Source organism: Theileria orientalis, chromosome 3, assembly GCF_000740895.1.
Source record: "Theileria orientalis strain Shintoku DNA, chromosome 3, complete genome".
NCBI lineage: Eukaryota > Apicomplexa > Aconoidasida > Piroplasmida > Theileriidae > Theileria > Theileria orientalis.
The window spans coordinates 282,451-296,743 of NC_025262.1; the positions used below are offsets into that span (position 1 = coordinate 282,451).

Here is a 14,293-nt window from a genome sequence, read left to right on the forward strand (position 1 = left end):
TTAATAAAAATTGTTATTCTTTTCTAATAAATCATATTATACAAACTTAAATCCAATAAATAGGTGATTCACGGTATTTTTACCAATATATTATGGCAAAAGTGAATCAATATATAATTTAAAAGCAACTCAATATAAAAATAAAACAAATGAACTCTGATTCCTTTATAAAAAATACATTGGCTTCCCCACAGGTCAAAGTACTAATACCAAATTTAGTCCAATTAGATGAACAAAAATATTATCTTATGTTTTCAATCGCAACTTTAGCAAAAATTATAGCCCATCATAACTAATGTGTAAAATAAATGGGATAATTTTTTGTGTTATTTTTTTAACAATCATGAAGACTAATGTAGCATATTTAATTAAGGATTCTCCAATTTCAATTGTAAACAATAAAGGAATAATCTTATAAAAGTAATCGCAAATCAATTTTAATGTTGTTAATCTTCTTCTAATTGAACCTTCATTAACAAATGGGAAAGTTAAAAAACGTTACTTTTAAAGATACGTATTCATCGGATTTTAAGGTCAATCCTGATGAACTATACGACTCAGTTAAGGAAATAAAGGATAAATGGAAGATTCTCCCTTATTATTTGGGAATGAGAGGAATAGCGCGCCAACACATCAATTCCTACGACAATTTTGTTCTCAGGGAGATAAAGGATATCATGAGAGCGCCGAGCAACAAAGTGATAAGGACGGAATTGGATCCGAATTTCTTCATAGAATTTGTGGACATCAGAGTGGGTCGTCCGTGTATAGAGGAGAACATGATTCCGATCATGTTGACGCCTCAGATGTGTAGGATCAGGGACCTGACTTACAGCGCCCCAATATACGTCGATGTGGACTACGTAAGGGGCCAGGAATATATAAGGAAGAATAATTTGGAGATAGGAAGGATCCCAGTGATGCTTCGAAGCTGTATTTGTGCGCTTTCGGAGAACGTGAGCCTGAAATCGTATAGTTCGGGCACGGAGAGCCATTTACATTCATATTATTCGAAGACCATGGCAAGGAATTTGGACATGCCAGAAGGCTTGAATGAACATGATAGAGCACTGTTTTATGAGTCCTCGAGACTGAAGGAGTGCCCGTACGACCCGGGAGGCTACTTCATAATCAAGGGAGTCGAGAAGGTCATTTTGATGCAGGAGCAGCTTTCGAAGAGCAGAATCATAGTGGAGATGGACAACAAGAAGAACATATGCGCAACGGTGACGTCAGCGACGGCGGAGTCGAAGAGCAGGACGGCAGTGACGTATAAAAACTCGCAACTATACGTGAAGCACAACAGTCTGACTGACGACGTGCCATTGTGCATTATCCTGAAGGCAATGGGCGTGGAAACTGATCAGGAGATAGCGCAGCTGATATCGAACTCGTCAGAAAATAACCCGAACAGGGATGAAACCATGTCAGGCACGCAGAACTACAATAACACGGACGACTACGTCATCTTCCTGAACGACCTGTACAAGGAGAACATCAACAGCAGGCTGGACGCAATACTGTTCACAGGAAAGAAGATAAGGCCGAGGATAATCGCAAAGGGCTTCTACACGAGCAACAAGGAGAGGCCGCCGAAGACGACGCAAATGATGATCGAGGAAACGCACGACCTGCTCTGCAGAGTGCTGCTGAGCCACATTCCGATGAGGGACTCGACGGACTTCTCAGGAAAAATAAAGACGCTCTCGCTGATGGCGCACAGAGTGCTGAACGTGGTGAACAACGTGGAGCCGCTGGACGACAAGGACCACTACGGAAACAAGAGGCTGGAGCTGGCAGGGCAGATGATCTCGATCCTGTTCGAGGACCTCTACAAAAAGTTCCTCTTCCACCTGAAGAAGCAGATTGAGCAGACGCTGGAGAGGTACATAGCCTCGAAGACAAACTCGCACAGAGACTCTGCAATCCCGTACCCGGACATACTGAGGAACCTGCCGACGGACATACTTACCAGAGGAATGACGACGGCAATCAGCACAGGCAACTGGAACATCAAGAGGTTCCGAATGGAGAGGAGCGGAGTGTCGCAAGTGCTGTCGCGGCTGTCTTACATATCGTCAATAGGTAAGAGCAGATCCAGACGCTTAACCCCTGTTCAGGCATGATGACGAGGACTAATTCGCAGTTCGAAAAAGGAAGGAAGGTGAGCGGGCCGAGAGCACTTCAGCCGAGCCAGTTCGGACTAATATGCCCCTGCGACACGCCGGAGGGCGAGTCGTGCGGACTGGTGAAGAACCTGAGCCTGATGACGCACGTCACCTCAGACGTACCCTCGTCGATACTGGAAACGCTGCTGTTCACGCTCGGAGTGGAGCCGATAGACACTGTGTCGAGCTACGACCTGTTCCACTCGCTGAACACAGGAACGGAAGAAGCAAAGGACGAAGATTTTAGGCTGGTCCTGCTGAACGGAGTCCTGCTGGGAGTACACAAGAAAGTTAAGTTGCTGGTGGACGGAATAATAAAGCTGCGAAGGAAGGGGCTCATCAACATGTTCGTGTCGGTGTACGAAAACTACCAGCAGAAGCAAATACACGTGTCCTCGGACGGAGGGAGGCTGTGCAGACCGCTAATCGTGGTGCAGAACGGAAAGCCGAAGCTGACGGACGAAATACTGCAGAAGCTATTGCTGAGTAAGTAGTGGATAATTATTCACAGATTAGTCACGTCGATGACCTAATCACAGGTTTTATATAGATAAAATCAACATCGACTACCTGTTCAACAACGGTATCCTGGAGTGGATAGACGTGAACGAGGAGAACAATTTGCTCATAGTGATGAGGGAAAAGGACATAAACCACATGACGACGCACCTCGAAATAAGTCCGATGAGCATACTGGGGGTGGTGGCCGGGCTGATTCCGTTCCCGAACCACAACCAGAGTCCGAGGAACACGTACCAGTGCGCAATGGGAAAGCAGAGCATCGGCTCGATCGGATACAACCAGCTGCACAGGTGCGACACAATAGTGCACCTGATGAACTACACGCAGGTGCCGCTGGTCACCACGAAGACGATACAGCTGGTCAACTTCGACAAGCTGCCGGCAGGACAGAACGCCATAGTGGCGGTGATGAGCTACCAGGGCTACGAAATAGAGGACGCAATCATCCTCAATAGAGCATCGATAGACAGAGGCTTCTCAAGGTGCTTCACGCTCAAGAACATCTCCTGCGAAATCACAAACGCAACGCCGAACGACTCGAGCGGGTACCACAACAGCGGCAGAGAGGGGTTCAAGGACAAGGACCCGAACGCCAACAAGGAGTACGTTATAGGAGTGGGAGAACGGGTGTTGCCGGGACAGGTGTTGATCTCGACCAGGGACAACAGAGACTTCGCAGCCTCCTACGGGAACGTTAACGCGGACAAGTACGACAAGTCGAGCGCGGGAGGCAAGGAGGACCGAGCGAAGTACATGTCCTTCAAGTACAACCTGAACGCGAGCGGGCACATAGACAGGATAATACTGACGGAAAGCTCAAACGGGAACAGGCTGTACAAGGTGATCGTGAGGCAGAGCAGGCCGCCTGAAATCGGAGACAAGTTCAGCAGCAGGCACGGCCAGAAGGGGGTGGTGGGCCTTATCGCGGAGCCGGAGGACATGCCCTTCACGGAGTCGGGCATGGTGCCGGACCTGGTGATGAACCCGCACGGCTTCCCCTCGAGAATGACGGTGGGAAAGCTGCTGGAGCTGGTGGCCTCGAAGTCCTCAGTGCTCTCGGGCCGCTTCGTGGACTCGACGCCATTCTCAAACAGCTACTCGAACAACCATCAGGGAGGAGGCGGCGATGAAGGCACGGATTCGGGGGGATACGAAAACCTGGGAAACGACGCCCAGGACAACATAAACGAGATTTGCAACATACTCATCAAGAAGGGGTTCCACCCGAAGGGGAAGGAGGTGCTGTACTCAGGTATGTTGGCCATTCAATTCTAATTAAAATTACGCAGGCATCACGGGAAACTTGATTAACACGCTGATCTTCTTCGGGCCGATCTACTACCAGAGGCTGAAGCACATGGTCATGGACAAGATTCACGCGCGCTCCCGCGGGCCGCGCCAGATGCTGACGAGGCAGCCCACGGAGGGGCGCTCGAAGGACGGGGGGCTGCGTCTGGGCGAGATGGAGCGCGACTGCCTCATCGCCTACGGCGCCTCGAACCTGCTGATCGAGCGGCTCATGCTCTCCTCGGACGTGTACAACATCCAGGTGTGCAACTGCTGCGGCTTCATGGGCTACAACAACTATTGCAAGTTCTGCCGGAACCGCTCTCTCGTCCAGGTGACCATTCCCTACGCCTGCAAGCTGCTCTTCCAGGAGCTGCAGGCCATGAACATAAAGCCGAGCCTGATCGTCAGGAACAGCTAATGTGGTGTTGAACGTACGTGCCGTTTTACCGATGTGTGTTATGTAGCTGCGTTTTAGCCCTCCGAAGCGGGGTTGTTCGGGCTAAGGTGGGAACGGGGAATGTGAAGGGGGAAGAGTCCCGGCATTGGGAGAGGATGCGCGATGAACAGAGCGATCTGAAAGGGACTCCGCGAGAGTCTGGAAAAAATGTGTACAGCGCAAGTCGGCGGTTCCCTTCACGGGCTGGATGGACAAAGCTACACTATGGGGGTTCGTAGTTTCCCATGTGATCATTTTCATTATATTTTATCTGCTATTTCTGATTTATAGTTTACTTTCAGATTATTCTTTTCAACTCTGTTTGTTAAACGGCAAACTTAGTCATTTCTGACTGAATATTTAGCTTACATTTACATAAAAGAAAAATGGGATCAGGTATTGCTTTAGTTTCAGGCTTCCACAGATATTATCATTTACTCTAAGCTCCTTAGTTTAAATCTATTATATCCCGCTGTTTTTCCTTCAATTCCTCGTTTTAATGTATACCCTATATTTTAACCTTTAATTTGCAGGAGTCCCCCGTGGTATTCGCGCTGCCAGGAAGCTGCGCAACCGCAGAAGGCGTGAGAGGTGGGCCGACAAGGCATACAAAAAGGCCAATTTGGGTACTCGTTGGAAGTGCAATCCTTTTAAGGGCAGCTCCCATGCCAAGGGCATTGTTGTAGAGAAAATCGCCATTGAAGCCAAACAGGTTAGCTTTACATCAATAGGCTTGATGCTTTTAAATTAGTTTATTTACTGCTAGTATTTAAATATTCATCCTGATACTTATTTGATACAATGTTACTCCGCCCAATTCGTGTTGCTTGGAATAGTTTTTTCAAGAGTCAATTTTTTGGGTATAACATTGGCAACGGTTGAACCAGTCGGGGTCGCAAGCCCTGAAGATTCCATTGCTACATCCATACGCCCAGCTTACATACATCTAACTACCTGTGCATCAACTTGATAAACCTCACTAACATGTTTTTAGCCAAACTCTGCATATCGTAAGAGCGTACGTGTGCAACTGATCAAAAACGGCAAGAAGATTACAGCTTTCGTTCCGAGGGACGGTTGTCTGAACTTCATTGACGAAAACGACGAAGTTCTGGTCTCCGGGTTCGGTCGTTCGGGACACTCAGTCGGTGATCTCCCCGGTGTGCGTTTCAAGGTGGTCAAGGTCTCTGGTGTTTCCCTACTCGCCCTTTACAAGGAGAAGAAGGAGAAGCCGAGATCGTAATCTTCTCTCACTGTTAAATTCATTCTAGACGCACGTATATGTATAATATAGATTTTGTGAAGAAAATTTAGTAATATTTAATATGAATGAGTAGTGTATTATGAATAAGGGTAAATGTGTCGATGGTCTGGGAGATTCTATAAATAGGAGTTTGAGTGAGCGCACGAAACTAATAGGGAGTAAATTAAAGTACATCTAAAGGTGTTTGATATGAAAAATAAATAAATGTTTTCACAAAAAGCTTAATAACTGGGTTTGATTTAGTTTATCTTTATAGATTTGCCCCACCCACCTTCTACTTTTGATTATTAACGTATTCGTAAACGTATTTATTTTATATTATTTCTTTATACCACAAAGTAAGCTTATATTTAGCTGTACTGTATATTTTTATAATTTACTTATTTTGCTGGCCTTACAATATTTTCTTACCCATACACTAATAAACTGATATATTTATCTCTTTGAGATAGACACTTGATAATCCTATTAATCAAAAACTAATTTGTATTTCAGGGTACATATATCTTTATATAAATCTGGATTTTTTGAATAATATATATCCATGGTGGTATGTTTTTATGAATAATTATTTAATTTAATTACTCTTGAACAACACTAATAACTCTTTTCAGAGTCGATTTTTGGTAAAGTCCTTCCGTGGATTGAAGAAGGCAGAGGTTAACGAGGGCCTTCGTAAAAAGGTTGAGCACAATGAGAAGCTACGCGTATCTCAGCTGAAGAAGACCAAGCGTCACTCGGAACTGAAAAAGAAGAGAGTAGCAGGAGCAAAGAAACGCGCACTGAAGTACGCAAAGGAGTATGTCGACAGGGAGAAGGAATTGGTGGAGTTGAGGCGCAAGGCAAAGGCAGAGGGCGTTTTTTACAAGGAGCCCGACTCCAAGGTGGCCTTTGTCATCAGGATTAAGGGTATCAACAAGCTCACGCCGAAGCCGAAGTTGACGCTCAGGCTCTTTCGCCTGCTCCAGCTCCACAACGGGGTGTTTGTAAAGCTGAATAAGGCCACAATGGAGATGCTGAAGTTGGTGACCCCGTACGTCACCTACGGGTACCCATCGCTCTCAATGGTTCGCAAGCTCCTTTACAAGCGCGGATACGGTAAGCACCAAGAACGATAGACACATAGAACGGAATACGCAAACGTAGATATATAAAAAAGGCTAATTGCTAATTATTTTTTAGCCAAGGTTGGGAAGCCAGGTGCAAGGCAGAGGGTCAGGTTGAACAGCGACGACCTGGTCAGCAAGCACCTCGGAAGGTACGGTGTGCACTCCCTCGAGGACCTGGTGCACGAGATATACACGTGCGGCCCTCACTTCAAGCAGGTCACGAACTTCCTGTGGCCCTTTAAGCTCAATCCGCCCAGAAAGGGATTTGTAGCAAAACGTCATGGATTTTCAGAAACTAGAGGAGGTAGGTCTTAAATAACATGACATTTATGGATTTGTTGCATATCAGCTCACCTGTGTCAGTGGAATCCGAATGTTCGGATGGACGATTTGACCTGTCTTAAACAAAATTGCTTAAAACGCATGAATAACTTTATTTAGGTGATGCCGGAAACCGTGAGGAATTGATAAACAAACTCCTTGAAAGAATGGTCTGAACTGCTTAATATATTGCCCTTGATTTCATACATAATATTATACTCGCTCGACCTTCCGAATGTGTGGCTACACTTCCTTAAATCCATAATAGACAGTAAAATGTATATTTAATAATGTAAATTAAATGTAAGATTAAATATAATGGATAAATCCCAATTTTGTCACAAAAGTGAGCTTTTGACATGGGTAAATGAACTGTTGGAGCTCAAAGTGGATAAAATGGACCAATGCAGCAACGGAGCAATATACCTCCAGCTCATAGACACGGTATTCCAAGACAAAGTGCCCTTTGTAAGGATAAAATGGAATTCTACTCTAGAATATGAACATTTGTACAACTATAAACTCCTCCAGTCGGTGTTCAAGGAGTGCAACATCGATAAGCACATTCCCATCGAAAAGCTGGTCAGAGGCAAGTACCAGGACCACCTGGAGTTTTTGCAATGGATTAAGGGTTTTGTTGAGTCCCGCTTAGATAAAAATTTTAAGTACAATCCTCAGTATAAACGAGTATATGGAATATTGAAGCTGTTATTGTTCAATAATCGCCAAATTAATATCGCAAACGTCAAAAGCTTATTACCGAAGTGGGCCTGGTCGGATTCCATAAATGCCGAGTACATATCAACCATCAACAACGCCATTCAAATGGAGGCTGGAGTTTACACAAGGAACCCAGTCCTTCCCTGTCACTCTTCTCCTTACACTCAACATTTCTTCACTAAATCACCTCTTAACCGCAAACAACACCTTGCTGACGATTCCACAGAGCTCCATGAGACTGACAGGTCGTTTAAACTGGATTCCCTTAGCACTTTCAACGAGTCAGTCACCGAGACCGAGTCAGTGTACACAAACAAAGAGGACAAAGCAATAAACTATTTTAATAAAAATTTTCAAAGTCCCACAAACTCATTTCAACACTTAAATCAACTCATAAGGCAGCAATCTGAGGAAATCACTAGCCTAAAAAAGCAATTAAAAGAATCTAGGATGGAGAGTCAAATCTCCAATCTTAGCAAAGAATTTTACTACAACAAACTCAGGCAAATTGAGATTCTTTGCCAGAAGAATCAGGGTAAATCTGTGGACACAAAGCAACTGCTCAACATAATGTACGCCAACAACTAAAAATGTATTCACGCTACATCTTACTTGTTATTTATTTAATGTGTAAGCGTTTTGGTTGTTAGTTTTTAGATAAACTAGGGTTCACAAACAAAATCCAAACAGGCTGGAGGGGCGGGCACACAATCACATAATATTATTTTTTAGTTAAAAAGAGCAGCTGATTAGTGTCTAGGCATTATCAGCTGTCTGAAGTCTTCGAAAGCCCTGGAATCTTCCCCGAATACCTGCTTCGCATGGGCAAGAGTCTCGTCGCGGGTCAGTAGCTGGGCGTTGAATTTCTTAATCGTGGACAAAAAGCTGGCAAAATCATCTGGGTGTAGAATGTTTTTGGCGTTTTTAAAAAATTGGCGACCGTCCACGGATTCCCTCTGGGCTGTGGGCCTAAAATGCTGTGATTACGTTATCACTTACAGTGGCGTATCTTGAAGAGGCTTTGGAGTGCTGCTGTAGGCGTGGTTCTTTAAAAATCCATCTCCAGCAGCGTTTGTGTTATATTCTTGGAGCGTTGCGTAATCGTTGCGCATACCGAGACCCGTTCTCGGCACCACACTATTCACCATTTCGTCTAAACCATAAAAACGATTATTTGTATCAGATTCGTTAAGATCATCCTTGAATGAAGAAAGAACCATTTTTTTCAAATTTTCTAAGCGATCTAAGTCCCTTTGTAGCTTCTTAACAGTGTTAACCAAGTTTTTGTTCTCCTCTGTCAACTGGTTGGCTCTTTGGTTCAATTGGACAAGTTGATCCTCCAAAGTACTGTATTTTTTCTGTAACACTGCAACCTAAGTGATGTGTGAGTTGTTTTAGCTATGTTAGTAGGATGCTGTGTTATATTGGTGTAAACTAACATGTTCAGTCTTTTCCGAAACTAGGGTTCTCATTGATCTGAGTTCACTCTCTAACCCCGAAACTCTAGTTTTATAAGCATTGGAAACCACTCGGAATCCCAAAGCGAGTTGTTCTGTGCATAAATGACATTAATTTCTGGAAATGTGTATAAAGTTACCATCGGCATCATTGGGTAGCCAGCTAAGGTCAACTGTCGAAAACTCCATTTTATTATACCTTTTCTCTATTTACACAGGATATTTAACTAAAAACCATAAATAGTTAGGTGAAGTAACAATTTGTTCTTTAATAAAAAAATTTCCAACTTGAATTTACAAGTTGTGTAACGAATCTAACTAGATATGAGTCTGAAAAAATGTGTATTGAAAATATGTATAGACAGAACGCATATACATATATTATCTCATCTACTATTATAATATTGCACAAAAGTGCATTCTTCGACTGGATATAAAAATTTGTAAATTTACACATTTCTACCGGAATAAAATTTCTATTTATAGATTGAAAAATATTAAGATTTTAAAAAGAATAGTTTACATAGTTTCTGAAACATTGCCGATATAGTGTTCACATCATTCGTTTATACATATATACATGGTTATTTATTTTTATCGTACCATTTTAATTTTATAATATATTTATAAAAACGTTAAGTTGTGTATTTTCTATGTTTAATTGTGTCTAATCTTTATTAAGCACCTGTTTATTCTTTTATGTGTTCGGAATGTTACACATCTCCAGGTTACACGTACACTCATTTGCCCATAATCTTCTATATTCCATAAATAATAGTAGATTCCACTTATTAAAATGCATCCTTCTAAAGAGTAGCTCATCTTATTCCACCGGAACATCGATGGAAGGTGAAACACATATTTCTGATCCCAAGTGTGATACAAATGAGCCTTCTAGTCCTTCCAAACATTCAAAAAACGAAAACAAACACAGTAAAATTTCACACCCTGACAAATGTCTGATAAATGCTGAAATTAGTGGTTTAGCCTCCCCAATTTCTGCCATGTGCTGGCACAAGGGCCCTTATTCTGACTATTTTGATCATAACTCTGAGAATGTAGACAGTGAAAGCATTGAATTTACCACAAATAACGATGTGCAGAAGGAATTGTTCCCACAGACTGATATGATCGAGGAAATGGAACATTTGTTATCGTTGGAGCGGAAGGAAAAGGACCGAGTTAGGCTGATTTTGGAGAAAAGTAAACCCTTGAAAATCGATGAGCACATAAAGGACAAGCAGCTAGCAAGTAGAGTTTCAACTCTAAAGCTGCTGTCAATATCGTCCAGATTGGCTAAAAGAAGCCCATCGAGTGCCAAACCACAAGTAGATATCGCAAAATACCTAAAGGAAAAAAAGTACCAAAAATCATTAATGAGCCATGCCGATAGTCACAAGGATTATAGAAGCAAAGGTGAGACCAGCAGAAAGCAAAGCATCCTTGAAACCGTCCGTATATTGGACGTGGATAGACTACCCCTGCCTATACTGCATCATATGCTGTGCTACACACTTGTCAAGAATGTGCCCGCGGAAAACGTCCTGAAAATCATCTCGAATATTGCAAGCCTGAGAGATAAGAACAAGCACGTCTGCTACCACAACCTGTTTAAGCTGGTAACTTTGAAGTCGAGTCCCATCTGCGCCCCGGAGATCGTCGCAACGCTCACTCGGTGCTACCAGAGCATCAGCATACCCTTTATGGTCGACTACGTCAGGAAGTACGGCACGTTTTCCAGGAAGTTCCTGGCAAACCTGATAAACAGACACTCGCAGCCATCGCCGCTGGACTTTTTCAGGTTCGTTTACTCTTGCTCATTACTGCTTTAGGTACCAGAGTCACTCCAGGAACCTCCCACTGATCTTGACCAGGCCCTGGTCACTGTTGAGCTTCGTGAACCTCCTAAAAAGCTCATCGGCCAAACGATACATGTACTTGAACCTGCTCAACTACGGGTATGTGCCCAATTTGCAAAAATTCGATAAACTACACGCCTTTGGAACGATGGATTATGAGCTCAGCGGCCAGATACTCTCCTTTGAAAAGATGCTGGACGAGAACGCCCTAATCTCAGAGGCCAGGGAGGACCCGAATCGGCCAAAGCTTTACGACAAAATACTCGAGTTGCAGTACTCGGGAGACTCGAATTTGGAGGACATGGAGCTCTCCAGCGACGCCGACACACACGAGCCGACCTCAACAAGCTTGCAATTTGTCAAGGTTCTGGACCAAAGGGCCGATTGCAGCAGTTCCCGAACCTCAGAGGAGGCCCATGGATACAAGGACATTGACGACAGCATACGCGAGGACGGCGGTCACATTTCCTGGAGTCTTCCCTGGGGACTGAAGAGGGACGCGTTCCACTACAGAGGTACTTTGGCTCAAATTGACAGCATTCGTAGGTAAAACATACAAACTGGACCGGGTCAGCGGCTGGTTGAAGGTGAAGTCGAGTGTTAGGATCAACTACCTGAAGAACGTCAAGATGAATAAGCGGAAACGGGAAAGAAGGCTGCTCCGGCGGAGAGCCCGGAAGCAGGCTAAGCTACGAATTCTATCTAGCCTGTAACATTTATTTAAATTTAAATTACGTGTGTTTGCGTATTGTTAAATATTAAGCTAAAATTTGCCTTTTGGCGTCTTGCGATAGATCGGCGGCCAATGGCCGCTCCCCTAGTGTTCCAGCTTCTTGTCCTTGGAATTGTAGTTGAACATAAAGTATCCTGCCATGTTGATCAGAAAAGCGAATGTGCCAACGGCAGCGGGGGCCCAGGGCTTGAAACCCCGCCTGATTGTATGAGAGGCCCTTTTGAAAAACAGGGAAAAGGGTGATTTTACAACTACCATTAATCCAAAATTTAAAAGTGTAAATAAGTGAAGGGTGAGGTGTCAAAAGTTGGCGAATGTATGAATACCTTGAAGTGAACGTCATGATATCGGGCAGTCCAAATGTGGAATCGAGCTAACATTGTGGCAAATACTTGGAATATGATTACACATTGAGTGAATTTAGTTTTGTTAATATTATATATATTTGTAACTGCATATATGCTCTTGTTTAATGTGTATATTTCTTTTGTATGATGAGAACACATTGACTAGATGGTGTCGTGACTAAAATAGCAACTTTTTAAAATACATGTTTAAAATGTCAAGAATATGTCCTCGTCATCGTCGTCAAAGTTCGTCTCAAAGTATGCTCTAACATTCAGTGTGAACGACTCCAGGAACGACTCCCATCCTCCGGAGCACGACGTTTTTGTCCAGAACCATACTGCCCTGAGCCATCCAAAGCCCTCCGTTGGCCAGTTGTACTTGTCTCTGTTGTGCATTCTGACCGCTCTGATGTATCCCATTCCTATGAATGCGAACACGTTGAGCAGGATCTGAGCTATACAGTTGGACAGACTTGCCATGTCCCCGTCTTCGGCGTCACTTTGCATACTCACTCCATTCGTACTTATACCCCTAATTACATCATCCAGTGTCCTCAGAACAATTGTTAAGATTCCTATACAGTAAGGATGAGATTTAACGTAGCGACTGAACGCGTTAGATGGATAATGAATCAGGACTAAGAGTATTATCATGATTCCGTAAAACGGTATGAACAGGAACCACGCATAGTGGTAAGCACTAAATTTGTCCTTCCAACATCTGTTTGGCCCAAAACCTTCTCGGACAATCAGAACCAGAGTCGTTGCAGCAGTTACTGAAATGAAGAGTACACACAAATCGATTTTGTATCCCACGTCAGATTCAACGAATTCGTAAGGAGCTATTGCTGGATAAAAGAAAAATGAAAACGCCATTCCCATTATATTCATCAAAAAGGGCGACCAGGCGTTTTTAAGCCTCTGAAAAAACGTTAGATCATCCAAACTTTTTTTAGTGCCACAAGGTTTACCACCCTCCTCGTCAGAAGTTTGTTCTTCCTTTGTATTAGATTCATCATTAGGATCGTACTCGTAATATGCCCAGGTCCAAAAAATTGATGCCAACAGCCACAAAAACATTGCTATCTCTATTTGGAATATTACCAAATAGTACTCCATTTTCGTCTTGTTGAACAGCTTGTAGAAAAATCTGAACAAAACGTGGTAGACTAGGATTATTAGCCCTGAGAGTGGCATTCCTACGAAGTAGTAGGACACGTCCTTTGTGATCATGTTAAGCACTATTGACTGGTGCATTCCGTACATCAGCGACGCTGCCACCAGCGCCCAGTAGTAAAAGGTTAGGTGACCCTTCTCTCCTCCGCTGTGGTACGAGAAGAATATTACTACGAACGAAACGAAGTTCATCCACGTCAGCACTATCGATATGTAGTTGTCATACTTCATAAGATCGAGCTTCCTTCTTATCAGCGAGTAAATTGTGGTTATCATTATGCCCGTGACACAAAACACCTCGGTGGTGTTCAGTGTCATTTTAATAAACAACCCAGTCTCTGCAGGATCTATTTTAAATCTTGTGACTGCGTACGCTCCGCCGGTTACTGTCAATCTGAGCGATTGCAAAATCGACAGCCCTGTGAGTGCGATAGCGATCTTCTTGATTATTTCATCATATTTGCTTTTATTTTTTCTAAGAGGCAAAACTAAAGGATACTCTCCGTTCATGGCTGCCATATGTTCTTCCAAGTGTCTAAGTGTGTACTATTTTACAAATGAAGTTGATTTTTCGAACTTTATTTCAAATTTCTATCGTACCTATTTCTGGATCTCACTTTTAGATCCTTGGGTTAGTGTGTGTTCCTTGATATATCTGCGCTTTTGACTTAGGTTAAGGGTGGTAGACATATGTTTCCTGTCCTTCCGTGATTAATGGCTCCCCTCTGCTGATGTCCAAATGTGTATGTGTTATATAGGCCAGATGTGTGTTATTTTTGTCTAGCCCTTTTACTGTGGAATCTAATGATCTGAAACGGCAGTTATATTTTCGCCGCTATTTTTTTTATTTTATCACGTATTTGGGTTTTCTCGCCCGTGTGCTGTGTTCAA

The 14,293-nt window shown here is 43.4% G+C and overlaps 9 protein-coding genes across 9 annotated transcripts; 6 read left to right on the top strand and 3 right to left on the bottom strand.

Annotated features, from left to right (window-relative positions):
* Positions 1–149: 149 nt before the first annotated feature.
* Positions 150–296, top strand: TOT_030000121 (hypothetical protein; the record flags this gene model as incomplete). The annotated part of the gene is made up of 1 exon (XM_009692865.1): positions 150–296. The coding sequence occupies one exon, from the start codon at positions 150–152 to the stop codon at positions 294–296; it is 147 nt and encodes a 48-aa protein (XP_009691160.1).
* Positions 297–479: 183 nt separating this feature from the next.
* Positions 480–4,398, top strand: TOT_030000885 (DNA-directed RNA polymerase III; the record flags this gene model as incomplete). The annotated part of the gene is made up of 5 exons (XM_009692866.1): positions 480–970; positions 1,091–2,085; positions 2,121–2,654; positions 2,719–3,942; positions 3,980–4,398. The coding sequence occupies 5 exons, from the start codon at positions 480–482 to the stop codon at positions 4,396–4,398; spliced, it is 3,663 nt and encodes a 1,220-aa protein (XP_009691161.1).
* A 404-nt stretch (positions 4,399–4,802) lies between these two features.
* On the top strand, positions 4,803–5,659 carry TOT_030000122 (40S ribosomal protein S23; the record flags this gene model as incomplete). The annotated part of the gene is made up of 3 exons (XM_009692867.1): positions 4,803–4,812; positions 4,950–5,128; positions 5,411–5,659. 3 exons carry the CDS (start codon positions 4,803–4,805, stop codon positions 5,657–5,659), a joined length of 438 nt encoding a protein of 145 aa, XP_009691162.1.
* Positions 5,660–6,224: 565 nt separating this feature from the next.
* Positions 6,225–7,286, top strand: TOT_030000123 (60S ribosomal protein L7; the record flags this gene model as incomplete). Its single annotated transcript, XM_009692868.1, has 4 exons — positions 6,225–6,230; positions 6,295–6,778; positions 6,863–7,093; positions 7,231–7,286. The coding sequence occupies 4 exons, from the start codon at positions 6,225–6,227 to the stop codon at positions 7,284–7,286; spliced, it is 777 nt and encodes a 258-aa protein (XP_009691163.1).
* Positions 7,287–7,428: 142 nt separating this feature from the next.
* Positions 7,429–8,418, top strand: TOT_030000124 (uncharacterized protein; the record flags this gene model as incomplete). Its single annotated transcript, XM_009692869.1, has 1 exon — positions 7,429–8,418. One exon carries the CDS (start codon positions 7,429–7,431, stop codon positions 8,416–8,418), a length of 990 nt encoding a protein of 329 aa, XP_009691164.1.
* Positions 8,419–8,579: 161 nt separating this feature from the next.
* Positions 8,580–9,476, bottom strand: TOT_030000125 (conserved hypothetical protein; the record flags this gene model as incomplete). The annotated part of the gene is made up of 4 exons (XM_009692870.1): positions 8,580–8,799; positions 8,830–9,203; positions 9,270–9,382; positions 9,428–9,476. The coding sequence occupies 4 exons, from the start codon at positions 9,474–9,476 to the stop codon at positions 8,580–8,582; spliced, it is 756 nt and encodes a 251-aa protein (XP_009691165.1).
* Positions 9,477–9,997: 521 nt separating this feature from the next.
* Positions 9,998–11,859, top strand: TOT_030000126 (conserved hypothetical protein; the record flags this gene model as incomplete). Its single annotated transcript, XM_009692871.1, has 3 exons — positions 9,998–11,088; positions 11,120–11,661; positions 11,693–11,859. 3 exons carry the CDS (start codon positions 9,998–10,000, stop codon positions 11,857–11,859), a joined length of 1,800 nt encoding a protein of 599 aa, XP_009691166.1.
* Positions 11,860–11,904: 45 nt separating this feature from the next.
* Positions 11,905–12,222, bottom strand: TOT_030000902 (hypothetical protein; the record flags this gene model as incomplete). Its single annotated transcript, XM_009692872.1, has 1 exon — positions 11,905–12,222. One exon carries the CDS (start codon positions 12,220–12,222, stop codon positions 11,905–11,907), a length of 318 nt encoding a protein of 105 aa, XP_009691167.1.
* Positions 12,223–12,433: 211 nt separating this feature from the next.
* TOT_030000128 (conserved hypothetical protein) lies at positions 12,434–13,921 on the bottom strand (the record flags this gene model as incomplete). The annotated part of the gene is made up of 1 exon (XM_009692873.1): positions 12,434–13,921. The coding sequence occupies one exon, from the start codon at positions 13,919–13,921 to the stop codon at positions 12,434–12,436; it is 1,488 nt and encodes a 495-aa protein (XP_009691168.1).
* Between the last annotated feature and the right edge of the window lie 372 nt (positions 13,922–14,293).